Genomic DNA, 14,388 nt, shown 5'->3' on the forward strand with positions numbered 1-14,388 from the left:
ACTCATTCAGATAAATACCAAAGTGTAACCATGGTACATTTTATGAAGGGGAGATGTATGGGGCTGTGAGAGCACATAGCAGAGGGAAGGAGAGAGGTATCTGGGATGGCTCTCTGAGGAAGGGCCAGAAGCTGAGATCCAAAGGACAAGTAGGCATTAAGTGGGCAAAGAGAGGAGGGATGGCATGCACCAGCTGAGGGACAGAATCTGCAAGGTTCTGAGATGGGCAAGACTGAGAGGAGCTGGGCGCCATGGTGAGAGATGAGGTTGGAGGTGGGCCATGGCAGGACCAGGCTGGGCTTGTGGCAAGGACGGTATCTGGTCCCTCAAATGAACTCATGGCCCTTCCTGCCTCTGAGTTGTTGCTCTTCCCTTGCATACCTCCCAGAACACTCTTGTCTTCCTGTACCTTCCTTTGGAAATTCTACCATTCTAAATTCCATCCAGTCACTACCTACCTTTATAAAGCCCCCTTACTCCCCCAACCCTACCCACAACTGAATGCACCTCCTCTTCCCTGAGTTCTCACAGCCCTTTGTTTGCACCTGGTCCTCTCCAGCCTGTATGGGAGTTGTTGGTCCTCTTTCTGTGACCCCTTGCTCTTGGCCTGACCCCTCAGTCCTGACATGGGCCCCACACATACTCACTCTTCAAGTGATCATTGTTGGCTGAATTGTGTGACTATCATTCCCCAGATGTTGAATAGCCATCTTGGGGAGGAGCGAGGGCTCTTCCTCCGGATTTCCCCAGAAGGCAGATCTAAGGCCCAGTAGCTACAGGAAACGTGGCTTCCTGTCAAGCTCATCCTAACCACAGACACCCACAGCTATGAGTTCCCCCAAGACATAATAAACCCTGTGCCTAGAGCAGGATTTCTCAACTTTGGTACTATGGGGCAGATAATTCTTTGTTGTGATGGGATGTCCTGTGCCTTGTAGGATGTTCAGTAGCATCCCTCACCTCTACCAATTAATGCCAATAACACACTGTCTCCCATTGTGACAAGCAAAAATGTCCAGACGTTGCCATATGTCCCCCAGGGGGCAAAATCATCCCTGCTTGAGAACCACTGACCTAAAGCTATTCAACAGAAACTTGTACCATTGCTGGGGATGCTGTAGGAGGAATTCCTCTGTTGAATTGGACCAGGTGACCACTTCTAGGGTGCTGTGTCGCTAAGACTACAAATTGACCCACATCGTACAGTCATACAAGTGTTAGAAGTGAAAGGACCCCAGAAGTCACCCTAGATTGTAAAATAACAACTCTCATGATATAGAATGGAAAACTGAGCCCCAGAGAGAGGAAGAGTCTTGCCTGAGAACCACAGCACACCGGGGCAGAGCAGGACCTTTCCTCTGACTCCGACCCCAAGCTCTCTCTGCTTTACCCTCTGGGATCTAGTCCCCCCCTTCCCTTGAGTACCCATTCGTCAGTGCCAAGGTCCTGAGTGGTTTCTGCTATGGTCCCCTGTGTTTTGTGCTGGCAAGTCCACCTGAGTCTCAACAAACTGCCTCCATGGACCCTGACCTCCATAGGAATCAGGACTTTGAGCTTGATTTGAAAATGTGGTGTATAGTATTTCTCTTCCTCTTCACTGGTGAACATACCTCCTAGTTTTGGAGCTGCCCTCATGCCCACATCCCTTCTCTGTGCATCACAAGAATACCCAACATCTTTACTTTCCCGCCTGAATTCCTAATCCTCATCTTTCCCATTTAGTGTTTTGGGCCCAGACTGCCTGGGATTGAGTCCTAGCACCACTGCTTATTAAATTTTTTGACTGACCCTGGGCAAGCCTCTTAACTCTCTAAATGTTGGTAGCCTTATCTATAAAATAGGCGAATAACAGTCCCTGTAATATATAGTTGTCGTGGATTAAATTGTGTCCCCAAAAAATGTGGGTCAACTTGGCTAGGCCATGATTCCCAGTATTGTGTGGTTGTCCACGATTTTGTCACCTGATGTGATTATCCTATGTGTAATAAATCCTACTCTATGATGTTAATGAGGTAGGATTAGAGGCAGGTATGTTAATGAGGCAGGACTCAATCTACAAGATTAAGTTATGTCTTAAGTCAATCTCTTTTAAGATATAAAAGAGGGAATCCAGCAGAGAGACATGAGAACCTCACACCAGGGACATGAGGACTTTATACCGCCAAGAAGGTGGTGTCAGGAGCAGAGCATGTCCTTTGGATCTGGGGATCCCTGTGCTGAAAAGCTCCTAGACCAGGGGAAGACTGATGACAAGAACCTTCCCTCAGAGTCAACAGAAAGAGAAAGCGTTCCCCTGGAGCTGGAACCCTGAATTCAGACTTCAGATCTCCTAAACTGTGAGAGAATGAATTGCTATTCATTAAAGCCATCCACTTGTGGTATTTCTGTTATAGCAGCGCTAGATAACTAAGACAATAGGTATGGTAAGCTTCTGACACATGCTAAGCTCTCAGTTCCTTTATGGAGCACCTACTGTGTGTCTGGAGCTGTTCCAAAACTGGAGATGTCACAGTGAACAAGTCAGACAAGCTCCTTGCCGACGTGGGGCTTACGCCCTCATGTAGTAGGATCTCTGACCAGAGCTTTGCACAACGTTGAAAGAGTTAAGTGATTAAATAAAGGGAATAGGCCTTGCAATCATGAGAAAGCACACGCCATCAAACCTAAGGCAAAAATGCCTCCAGTAGGTGGGAGATATTCTTGGTGATGAAGAAGGGCCTGTCATCCTCCTCGTTAATTATCCCCATCCCTATTGTCCTGGCTCCTGGGAGAGTGGGAGTAATTTCAGGGTGTTTGAGGACCTGCCTCGAGGGTTGCTGAGTGATCCTGAAACAAGGGGGACTAGATGATCCAGTGCTGGAGTCATGCTGACTCGGGCTGTGGGCGTCTTGAGGGTAGCAGCCACTGGAGGGTTCTGCTACCCACTGAGAGCTGGCCTGTGACTGTTTTGGAGTCCCTCGCCAGGTGGGAACACCAGGACTCTAAATTATGTCCCCCAGAAATAGCAAGAAAACCCTCCTCTCAGGCAGTATAGGAGTGGAAAGAGTCATTTGGGAGCTAGGACTCCTGGGTTCAAACGGCAGCTCTTCCAATAGTGAGCTTTGACCTTGAAAAGTGACTTCCTTCTCTGAGTCTCTCCCTTCACCTGTAAAATATGGATAATGATACTGTCTTTCATTATTCCATTCAAATTGAGGCCACGCTATGTGCCAGGCACGTGGTTACTGCCCTGGTGGAGTTTACTATCTGGAAGGGGAGATGGTCTTTAAGAGCAAATATTCAGTGACAAACTGTGGTAGTACTAGGAAGGGGAAGTGGCCCCTGATCTAGTTTGAGAGGCCAGAAAGGTTCCTCCTAAGAAGGGACATTTCAAGCGAAGATCTTGAAAATGAGTCGGAGGTGGGAGCGTGAGGAGGGGACGGAAGACAGTGGAGGCAGAGAGAACAGCGGGTGGTGGAGAAACAGGCAGGCCGGCATACCGGGTGCACAGAGTGCAGGCATACGCCATGAAGTCCTGGCGAATATTAGGGGCAAGGATGAACGTGAAACTGCTGAGTACCCCATAATGAAACATCCACCAGAGAGAGCACATTAGCAAACTTGCTAAGCCCATAAACCCAGTCTTGTCCGTTCTGTAGCTGGACGAAGAGTGCTACTGGCAAATGGTCCTCTGGAGATTCTTTTGGTCAGTTTGTTTGTGTTTTCATTCCTGTGTGATTGCTTTCTGATGGGCTCTAATTGGGAGAAGTCTGACGTCTGTCTGGATGAGAACCTCAGGGGCCCCAGAGGACAAGAGCAAATTTTCCTCTATTCGTTTTAAGTTCTGTTGCGTATTCGGTCTTTTAAGTGTTGTGGCAAGATGCCAGATTTCTAATCTATGTGTTGTCCAAATCCTTCATTTGGACTTCACAAGGAAACTAGGTCACTGATTTTGTGCAGCAAAATTGTAGCCAGAATTCTGCAAGTTGGGGCAAAATTTATACTGAAATCACAAAGGTTATCATTGTTGAACCTGTAAGAGTTTTTCTAAACCCAAAATGTGGTCCATGAGATAGATTTTTTTCTTGTTCTAAATGTGCTGGAACCAAGAAAAGGGGGAGGAAACATTCTTTTTCTCCCCTTGTGGCTACTCCCAGGAAACCCTGGTGATGTAGTGGTTAAGAGCTACAGCTGCTAACCAAAAGGCTGGCAGTTCGAATCCTCCAGGCACTCCTTGGAAACTCTATGGGGCAGTGCTACTCTGTCCTGTAGGGTCGCTATGAGTCGAAATTGACTCAACGGCAATGGGTTTGGTTTGTGTTTTTTGGGGGGCCTACTCCCAAGTAGTCCTCTGCTCCATGGGCCCGAGGCAAAGATGCCAGCTGCATATTTCTAATCAGGTCTCTAATTCCGTCTTAGTTTCTTAGTGCTGCTATAACAGAAATACCACAAGTGGGTGGCTTTGACAAAGAGAGATTTATTTTCTCACAGTTTGGGAGATCCAAGTTCAGGGCACCTCAACAGGAAACCTCTTTCTGTCCACTCTGGGGGAAAATTCTGGTCTTAGCTTCTCTAAGCTTCTTCTCGGCCTTCCTTGGGGATCTCCACGTGGCATCTGTTTTTCCTCATTTGTGCTTTTTTGCTTTGGTGCCTCATCTGCTCTTTTTATCTTTCAAAAGTGATTGGCTTAAGACAGACCTTATACAGATCTAGCCTTATTAATGTAACGAAGAAAACCCTATCCCTAAATGGGATTATATCCACAGGTATAGGGGTTAGGATTTACAACACCTATTTAGGGGGGACATCATTCAACCCATAACAATTATCGTTTGTATATTTAACTCAATCCCACCAGGCACAAAATGATTTCCGAATTTCTAGTACAAACCCTGCTCTGTTAAGGAAAACATTGTAACAAATTGTGGATCCTGCCAATAATAATAAAATGCCATCCGCCTATATTTGTCCAGTACTTACTACGTGCCAGGCACTGTACAAAGAATTGTAAGTGCAGTATCCTTTTTATTTTCACAACCCTCTGAGCTAAAACCTGTTAACAGTTTCATTTTAGAAACGACAAATGCGAGTTTAGAGATATCGCATCACTTGGCCAAGGTCAAGTAGCCTGAATGTTGCTTAGGGTTTGTTAAGGCAGATTTCTTGCGTCAATGATCAGAATTTTTGGCCTGTGGTTCATAGTTGGCCTTCAGAATTCCATGAATCCCTTGAAACTGTTTGCCAGGTTTTGTGTGTGTGTGTGTGTGTGTGTGTGTTTCTCCAGGGAGGGGGACCATAGCTTTCATTAGATTTTGTGAGGTATCCTTGGCTGCAAATAAAGCAAAAAGCCTAGTTCTGTGTTCATGCAAATAAAAAACAGAGCCCTCGGAGCTTGTTTCAGTAATTACACCAATCTTTCTCTTGTATAAACGAGTGTCTTTCAGATCACTTTTTTGTTGTCGTTGTTCACGTGATACAAGGTTCCAGTACGAGGAGGTATGTCTTTCGGGCTCAGCTGGAGATGCCACTGATATTTAGCTACAGCCTCATTTTCCTCTGACAAGTACCTCGTAAGAGGAGCATAAAGCTCATAGATGTTCAAGAGAGGCGCCTCCATTGTTATGGGTTGCTGAACACACCAGCCCTCAGTCACAGTCAAAGCAGCTCATCAAGCCGTCCTTTAAAAGGCATGAAAGTAGTATTGGCTGCTATAATTTAGTAGTTAGCATTATTATTTTAAATTTGGATCTCTCTGCTGACAGCTTAGGTTGTAGGAGTTATGCTTAAAAACTCTAAATCTATGTTTCCCCAATCCTACTACATAATTTTAGACTCTTCAAACATATCCTGCTACTGTGCTAAACTGATATTTCCTAAAGTCTGACTCTACTGAGCATGTTTCATCTTAGAGTATGTTTTAATATTTGATGAGCTGCAGATTAATTTTTTTTCATTCTGTAGGATTACCAAACATCTTGAATCATATAGAAAATATTATACTGTTGTAGTTTAAGGTTTGTCTTTCCAAAGTCTATTTCCAGCTGGCTCCTCTCAGGTCATCACAAACTCATGATGATGTGGCCGTTTTCTCCTTGGTTACACGTCACATCCACTTCACCAGCCAATTTGTCGGTGTTGGTCAGAGTTAGGTACAGAGTAGCAATTTCCCTGGTTGCTTCCACTGTTTTCTGGAAAACAAAATTGCCTGCAGGGCAAGTCAAGAACTTGTCAGATACTCTGGTTTTAGCTCAATGAGATGTTTTATTAGTCTGGACTTTTTAGGTGACAGAGAGCAAACTAAAATTGCATTAGGCAAAAAAGGGATTGATGGACTCACAGAACTAACAAGCATCCAGGAGCAGCAGGGCTGCGCTGAGGGACTCGGGTGCCATCAGATGGCTCTGCTCCCTGTTGCTCTTTGTGTTTGGTCTCATGCCCTCCTGCCCAGAGTGGCTGTCTCCTTATGGAAGGAAGGATGGCATAGCCCGCCCCGAGCCAGTATCCGTACAGAGAGACAGAGTTCCCTGCTGAGTGCAGAAGAAGCCCAGAGAGACTCCAACAAGCCTGGCTTTGGTCACATGCCCCTACCCAGATCAGCGATCGACAGGTGGACAGCCTTCCTGAACCCCAATTTCTCCATCTTTAAAACAGAAATAATGAGAGGCCCCACCTCACAGAACTATGTCAGGACTAAGTAAGATAAGATAAAGACTTAGCACAGAGCCTGGCACTGTCTGAGCTCGTGATAACTAATTAACTAAGCAGTTGCTGTTGAGCCCGTTCCAGCTCTTGGTGACCGCTTGTGTGTCAGAGGACAACTGTGCTCCACAGAATTTTCAATGCCTGAATTTTTAGAAAGAGGTCACCAGGCCTTTCTTCTGAGGCATCTCTGGGTGGACTCGAACCTCTAACCTTTCAATTAGCAGCCTAGTGCGTTAATCATTTACACCACCCAGGGATTGCTGAACTCATGATACACACCTAGTAATATAACTATGGAGTCCCTGGGTGGTGTAAATGTTTAGTGTGCTTGGCTGCTAATCAAAAGTTTGAAGGTTCCAGTCCACCCAGAGGTGCCTCAGAAAAAAAGCCTGGCAATCTACTTCCCAAAAAATCAACCATTGAAAACCATATGGAGCACAGTCTACTCTAACACAAATGGGGTCACCGTGAGTCAAAGCTGACTTGATGGCAACTGGTTTTTAATGTGGATATAGCCATTCCCATGATGCAGCACACTCAATAAATGCTGGCTGTTGTCGTTATCATTATTAACAACACTGATCATAGGGCCCAGCCTATGTGTTCAGTAAATGTTAGTTATCATTATTTTTCATTGAAGTATTATTATTACAAAGTGTGTAACATAAGCCTGGCACAGGCACTCTGTAAATATTAGTTATAATAATAACAATAAGAATATTTAGTGCCTGGCACATACTAAACTCTCAATAAATGTTAATTATTGTCCTAATTGTTGTTATCAACAGTCACTATTTCCCACGAATTATTTGGCACCTCGGTATTGCCATTCTCCTTTCCTCATCCTGCCTGATATCCTCCCTGGTAACCAGCTTCATGGGAACAAAACACCTTTCTCCCTCAAACTCTTTATTAAGCTTTGAGCTTACTTAGTCGTGTCAGCTCCCGGCAAGCCTGCCTTTCCTACCTCTGCAGAGGAGCCTTTGTCCCTGGGCACAAGCCCAGCCTCCCAGGACGGGCCGCTGACAGCCAAGCTCAGCTTCTGTTCGGTAGCGCCATCTGCCCAGCCGGTCCTCCACTCACTGCATCTCCCTGGTTCACCCAGGCCCCGGCTCCTGGGAGAGGGGGAATCAACACCACCTGCACCCCCAATCTGGCAAACATTATTTTTGGGTTTGGGGAGGGGAAATAACGATAACAACTAACACCTGCATTATGTTGTTGGGTGCCACCAAGTCAATACCGATTCATAGCAACCCCATGTGACAGAGTAGAGCTGCCTTATAGGGTTTGCTTGGCTGTGACCTTTACAGGAGCAGATTGCCAGGTCTTTCTCCTGCCAAGCTACTGGGTAGATTCAAATGGCTAACCTTCCAGTTAGCAGCCAACTGCTCAACCGTTTGTGCCACCAGGGCTCCTTAACACCTACGTAGTGCCTACTACAGACTGGACACTGTTTGCGGTGCTGTACAAATATTACCTCGTTAATCCTCACAGCAAACCTTTGAGGGGGTACTGTTTATCATCCCCATTTTCTAGATGAGGAAACCAAGGCCCAGAAAAGTAGCCGACTTGCTCTAGACGATGCAGCTACTAAGTGATGAAATCAGGATTCAAATCCCTTAAGAGTACTATATTAAATAATGCATAAAGAGTATGTGATATATGGCAAGATCTACTAATGCCCAAAATAATAATAATAATGGGGTCGTTGTCATTATTACACATGAGATCCAGCAGAAGTGCCTGCCCTTCTCCCTCCTGCTGAGTTTGGAACCCTTAGTAACACATGGAGAGCAGAGTGCCATGTGGTCTGCAGAGATGGTCCACCTGCAGGGGGCCTGGGCAGGGATGGTAAGGGAGCAATTCCAAGGTCCTAGCAAGCCTATGGAAACCGTGCTGGCATAGTGCTTAAGGGCTGCGGCTGCTAACCAAAAGGTCGGCAGTTCGAATCCACAAGGCGCTCCTTGGAAACTCTGTGGGGCAGTTCTACTCTGTCCTATAGAGTCGCTATGAGTCAGAATCGACTCAGTGGCAGTGGGTTTGGTTTGTTTTTTTTTTTAGCGAGCCTATGAGAAGCCCTGGTAGTGCAGTGATTAAGCACTCAGCTGCTAACCAAAAGGTCAGCAGTTCAAACCCACGGAAGAAAGATGTGGCAGTCTGCTTCTGTGAAGATCATGGCCTTGGAAACCCTATAGGGCAGCTCTACTCTGTCCTACAGGGTGTCTATGAGTCAGAATTGACTCAATGTCAATGGGTTTGATTTTAGTTTTGGAACAAGCCTATGTGGTGCTCAGCTACTAACCTAAAGGTTGGCAGTTCGAACCCACCCAGTGGCAATGTGGAAGAAAGGCCTGGTGATCTGCTTCTGTAAAGATTACAACCAAGAAAACTCTATGGAGCAGTTCTCGTCTGTAACCCACAGAGACACCACCAGGAGTCAGAATCTACTTGACAGCAGTGGGCGTTTTAGGTTCAGCAAGTCTGTGTCACAAAGGTAATGCTGCTGACACTAGAGTGGAACCCTGAGAAACCTTACCCTGCTGTGGTCCAGAGAAATCTGGAGGAAGAAACCTGTTATACAAGAACACCATGGTTAGGATCAGGGCTCAAAAACTTAAATACCTACACAAATGTATGATGAGGGTGGGAGTGATGGCAGGGAGGGTCACTGGTGACCTACAGTGTTTAAAGACATTCGGATTCAAAAATGTTTAAAAACACCATGCTAAGGAAACAGAACGTTCGGGCAGGCCACTTTCGCTGGGCCACTCTGTTCATAACCCTGGTCGGTGTTCTGGAAGACTGTGGCACCAGCTCCAGCTCGGGCAATACAATCTCCACTGATGCAAAAACAACAACAAAAAAGAGTGTCAGCCAATTAACTCTGAAGGGCCAGCAGAATGGTAAGTAGGTTTCTAAACATTAAATAAGCCCAGATGTTACAGGTGTGGGGTGTGCCATACCAAACTGAGAGATAAGACCGCTGACTCTGCTAAAGATTAAAACCAGCCTAACAGGGATGAGGGACGGTTTGGGAGATTAAATCTCTATCTCTGAGTCAGCTGATACAGAAATAGCTAATCCTTGCCTTCCAGAACCTTTGCAGTACGTTTTAACGGCAGGACCTGGAATTGTGAGGGACAATCTCAGAAGATAAAAAAGTGTGACTCCTAACAAGCAAAAGGTGTTGAATTCTTATACGAAGTTAGAGTTTTATCTCGGAAAGTTGGTTTTTTTTATCCCATGACATTCCAAAAGAACTGAGTTGTAGCGTTATCTGGATTTTAGCCCAGTGGCTCTCAAATTTAGAGTCATAAAAGTACCTGAGTCCCAGGCCTCACCTCCTGACCACGTGTGTCATTGGCTCTGCATGAGGCCCAGGAATCTGCATTTTACCAGGCTCCAAGACAGGTGGTCCACAGGTCACACTCTGACAAGCCCTAATCAAGCAAAGGAGTTCCTGAGTAGTGCAAACCGTTAATGCACTAGTGCTAACCAAAAATTTGGAGGTTCAGGTCCACCCAGAGGCACCTTGGAAGAAAGGCCTGGCGATCTACTTCCAAAAAATCAGCCGTTGAACGCTTCTACTCTGACACACATGGAGTCGCCTTGAGTTGGAATCAACCCCACAGCAACTAGTTTGGGTTTAATCTAACGAATAGTATTATATACACTCCATCTGGAATAGTAGAAGTTGAATGAGAATCTAGATCGTAATACTTGTCAAAATCTCTGAGCCCAGCTTAGAGAATCCAACTGACCTAACATACATTTTCATGTTTCTTTTGTTTATTCTTTGATTCCATTAGTTTTTACTGAGAATCCACCATTTAGCACATAACCCTGGTGGTGTTGTGGTTAAATGCTCTGGCTGCTAACCAAAAGTTCGGCGGTTCAAATCCACCAGGTGCTCCTTGGAAACCCTATGGGGCAGTTCTATTCTGTCCTATAGGGTCACTATGAGTTGGAATCGACTCAAGAGCAACGGGTTTGGTTTAGTTTGGTCTGCCCGTCCCCACACATACATCTGGAGACAAGACAGATACGGTCCCTCTCCTAGTGGAATTTATATTCTAGTCAAGATTATTGGGTCTGAGCAAATAATTATTTTCTTATACAGAGAAGCCTGCTACAGTGAAAATAGAATCTCTAAGGGTTGGGAGGAATAGTAAACGTCCTTTAGTGTAACTACCGTGTGATCTTCTCCACAATATTTCTGCCCAGTGTTTATCCACCCAGTGTGTACTTAAATATTTTCAGGGACAGGGAGCTCACTATCAGATGATTGAAGCCACCCAGCCTTCACATATTAAATTTTCCTTCTCTGAAACTGCTAGCCCTCAGTTCTAGTTCTACTTTCCAAGACATGCAGAACAAGTTAATTCTTCTTCCCAATAGTCATTAAAATGTTCAAAGACAGGTTTTGCTTTGCTGTGTACATTTTCTACAGCAACAACAGCAAAAAAAATAAAATATTTTGTTTTAAATCTCATATATATATATATTCAAAAACAGTTTTCACCTCTGTAAAGTCTTCTCTTCCCCAAGGCGAACACCCTGCCTTATGGCCTATTTTGAGTCCCCTCTCCATCCCGGTTACCCTTCTCCTCTGGGTGCATTTCGCCCTGTGTCTTTTTTAAAATGCAAAGGCAGGATACAACCAGTCAGTCATTCATTTCTTTATTAAACATGTATGCGCCAGTCACTGTTCTAGGTGCTGGAGTCCAGAGAAGAGAATAATCACCTTCTTCACTTGGGATGTTGTATTTCTTTTAATGTCATATCTTTTAACTATGTGGCATAAGCTATGTGGCATAAGCTCAGTAGACCATAATTTCATGGGATCTTCATGAACAAACCACCTTTTCTTCCTTTCATCCATCTAAGTTCATTGCCAAAAAAAACAACTACCAGCAAATTCCTTTTTGGCCCTTTTTTATTTAGACAATATAGTGCCAACTCCCAAGCTCCTGATTTTTCTTTTTTTCACTTCTAGTTAAATTTTCTTTCTCTCTTTTGATCCCCCTTCCCCTGCCCCCTACACACACTGCTTGTAATGAACATGCTTTCCTGGGTGCAGAGTGCTAAAGCTAATGGCCATTTGTGGCTCAGCAGTTATGTTAATGTCATAGAGTCAGAAGGCAAGAGAGACCATCTAGTGTGACCCCTCACTTTCCAGATCACTTCCCCCCCTGAGGACTCCTGCCTGACCCTTTACCTTCCCTGTGTCTCTTTCACTGAGTCGCATGACCTTCTTAGACCTCTGTATCCTGCTCGGCCATTTCCTACAGTGACCTGTAACATGTGTTTCCTGCCGGAGCCACCGTGATAAACAACTCCTGGTAGGCTTGGTGGATTCAGGGGCAACTCAGAGAGAAACCGGAAATGTTCTCTCTAATAACTCCCGCAGGCAAGGAAGGATCCTGGCTAGCTCCTGGCTGGGTAGTGGACACACCCTGTGATTGCTGATTGAGTCACAGCCCTGGAGTCCCTCTACTGGGCTCTGAGGGCCACTGCACCTTACATTTAAAAAAAAAAAAACTAGAAGGAATTAAAGGCTTGTTGAGTGATTTAGGAATACCAGAGAATGTAAGTAAACAAGAATCGGGGATCCCTAGTCTACAAATGACAGAACTGGCCCTAGAGTTAGAATTCGGGACATGAAAATAATCTCTGAGACCATCTAACTCCCACCTCGTTGTTTTTCTGAAGAAGGAACTGGTAGCCCAAGGGAGGGTGAGTTAGGGGTCGAGGAGCAACAAGAACCCAGATGTCCTTACCACAAGCCCATCATCTCTCTCCCCTTTCCAGTCTGGGTAATTGCTCAACCTTACACTATCCCCCATGTTGCTAAGCCAGTATTCCAGTCCTGGGGGTTCCAGGCAACAAACCATAATGGAGAGTATATTCTAGAAACAAAGTTAGACAAACAGATGCCATCTGGGTGCTCAGGAATCCAGCCATTTGCTGGCTCCTTTCCTTTTAGAGCTAGTTACAGGAGGAATGGCACCAGAGGGATAATATGTTCCTATTTTTCTTTCTAATCCAAGACACCTGTCCCTTCTTTGGGGAATGTGTAATATTTGGGGCTTCTCAGCATGTGACCAGCCACCTGTTGCTCATGCCTTTCCAAATTGGCACCTCAGGTATGGGGCTGGTCAACTGGACCCCACCCACAATGAAATACGGGCATTAGCCATGAACTAAATTTGAAGTCTAGATTCTCTTGGGAATTAGCAGGTCAAGACAATACTGTCAAGCAGAATACATCCCATGACACCTCCTCCCCTAAAATGTGGTAACTCTGGTAGCCTGTCATTAGTCTTTGAAGAGCAAGAAGGCTGGAGTTCACCACGGTCTGTCATTTTATTTCATCCCCACCGCAATCCATTCATCCAACAAGTATTTATTGACCACCTGCTGTGTCACTCACTGCCAGTCATCCACTGATCCCTTTACCCCCCCAAACATGTATGGAGCATCTGCTAAGTGTAAAGTCCCACACTGGGTGCTTGGGAGAGACAGCAATGAGTAAAGCTCAGTCCCAGCCCAGAGGAGCTCTTAATTTAGTTGGAGTGATAAATCCACAAGTTACTGTGATTCAAAACCATATGTGTTGAGAGAAATACAAAGAACAATGGATCACAGAGGAGAGAGAAGTCACTCCCAGCTGACAGGTAAGAAAATTTCCAAGAAGATGTCATGTGAGATCTGAACCTTGAGGAACAGGTAGGAATTGGACAGGCAGAAGGGTGTGTGGGTGTTCAAAATTGAGGAAGTGTGGGTGGGTGTACCAGCAGAGAGGCGGGGAAACCAAGGGGTGATCCTACTGATAGGTCCACCATCCGTGCTGCCTGCTGAGTGAGTGGGGATGAGGGAAGATTCAGAATGCTGGGAGGTTTGGATATGTCTGAGCCTTTGTTATTTCCCTGACCCCTTAGGTTCTGAGGTTTGGCACCCCATCTGCAAACAGGCAGCCCGGGCAGAGAAGAAGTTAAAGGTAAGCAAGCTAATAGTGATACCAGACCAGCAGTGTTACGTGGATACTTTTTACCACTAGTTAGCGGTAGGCGGCACTCTGCAATGGGCACAGTCAGCATTCCTTAGTGTGTACACTCCAGAAAGCATGCCTGTATCCTCAGACTTCCTTAATGGTAACACCTGCCTCGTGGGGCTTTCGAGGGGATTAATACGTTGGATGTGACAGCACTTTGAAAACTGTAAAGCACTGTATAAGTGTGAGTTTTTCCGGGGCAAGGCTATAAACTTACCAATGCACACCAAGATGGTAGCCTTTCTTAGAAACTAATATCATGGTTTTTCGGAGCCTAAGATCCCTTATTAATAATAATAGTTAATATTAACACAGTAATTGACAGTTTGCAAAGCAAGCTGTGAGGCAGATCGGGCAAGAATTTTTATCTTCATTTTGCCAGTGGGAAAACCAAGTTCTAAAGAGAGTGGTGGTTTGCCCACAGCAATGCAGCCCGGCAGAAGCACAGCCGGCACCCCAGGCACACACTGGCCCAGCTGAGGCCCTTGCTTCCCTGTGAAGTACTGTGCTCTGACAAGTACCAGGAAGTCCTAGGAAACTGGGTGCTTAATCCAGGGACCTCAGTTTTTTTCAGTGAGAGGGTGGAGCCTCACAGGTGCAGGGAGGGGCCCAGATCCTGGGGCCATGATGCTGTGGAGAGGATACCTGGA

The 14,388-nt window shown here is 45.6% G+C and overlaps 1 protein-coding gene across 2 annotated transcripts in view; it reads left to right on the forward strand.

Moving 5' to 3' along the window:
* The window catches only part of ABLIM3 (actin binding LIM protein family member 3), a 134,077-nt gene that overhangs the window by 84,631 nt on the left and 35,058 nt on the right, over nucleotides 1-14,388 (forward strand). For both annotated transcript variants that reach the window (XM_010591713.3, XM_064278013.1), the window contains exon 9: nucleotides 13,626-13,684. In XM_010591713.3, coding sequence (XP_010590015.1) covers nucleotides 13,626-13,684 — 59 coding nt within the window. The remainder of the gene's footprint in view (nucleotides 1-13,625; nucleotides 13,685-14,388) is intronic.

The sequence above is a fragment of the Loxodonta africana genome, chromosome 2 (assembly GCF_030014295.1).
Source record: "Loxodonta africana isolate mLoxAfr1 chromosome 2, mLoxAfr1.hap2, whole genome shotgun sequence".
Classification (NCBI taxonomy): Eukaryota; Metazoa; Chordata; class Mammalia; order Proboscidea; family Elephantidae; genus Loxodonta; species Loxodonta africana.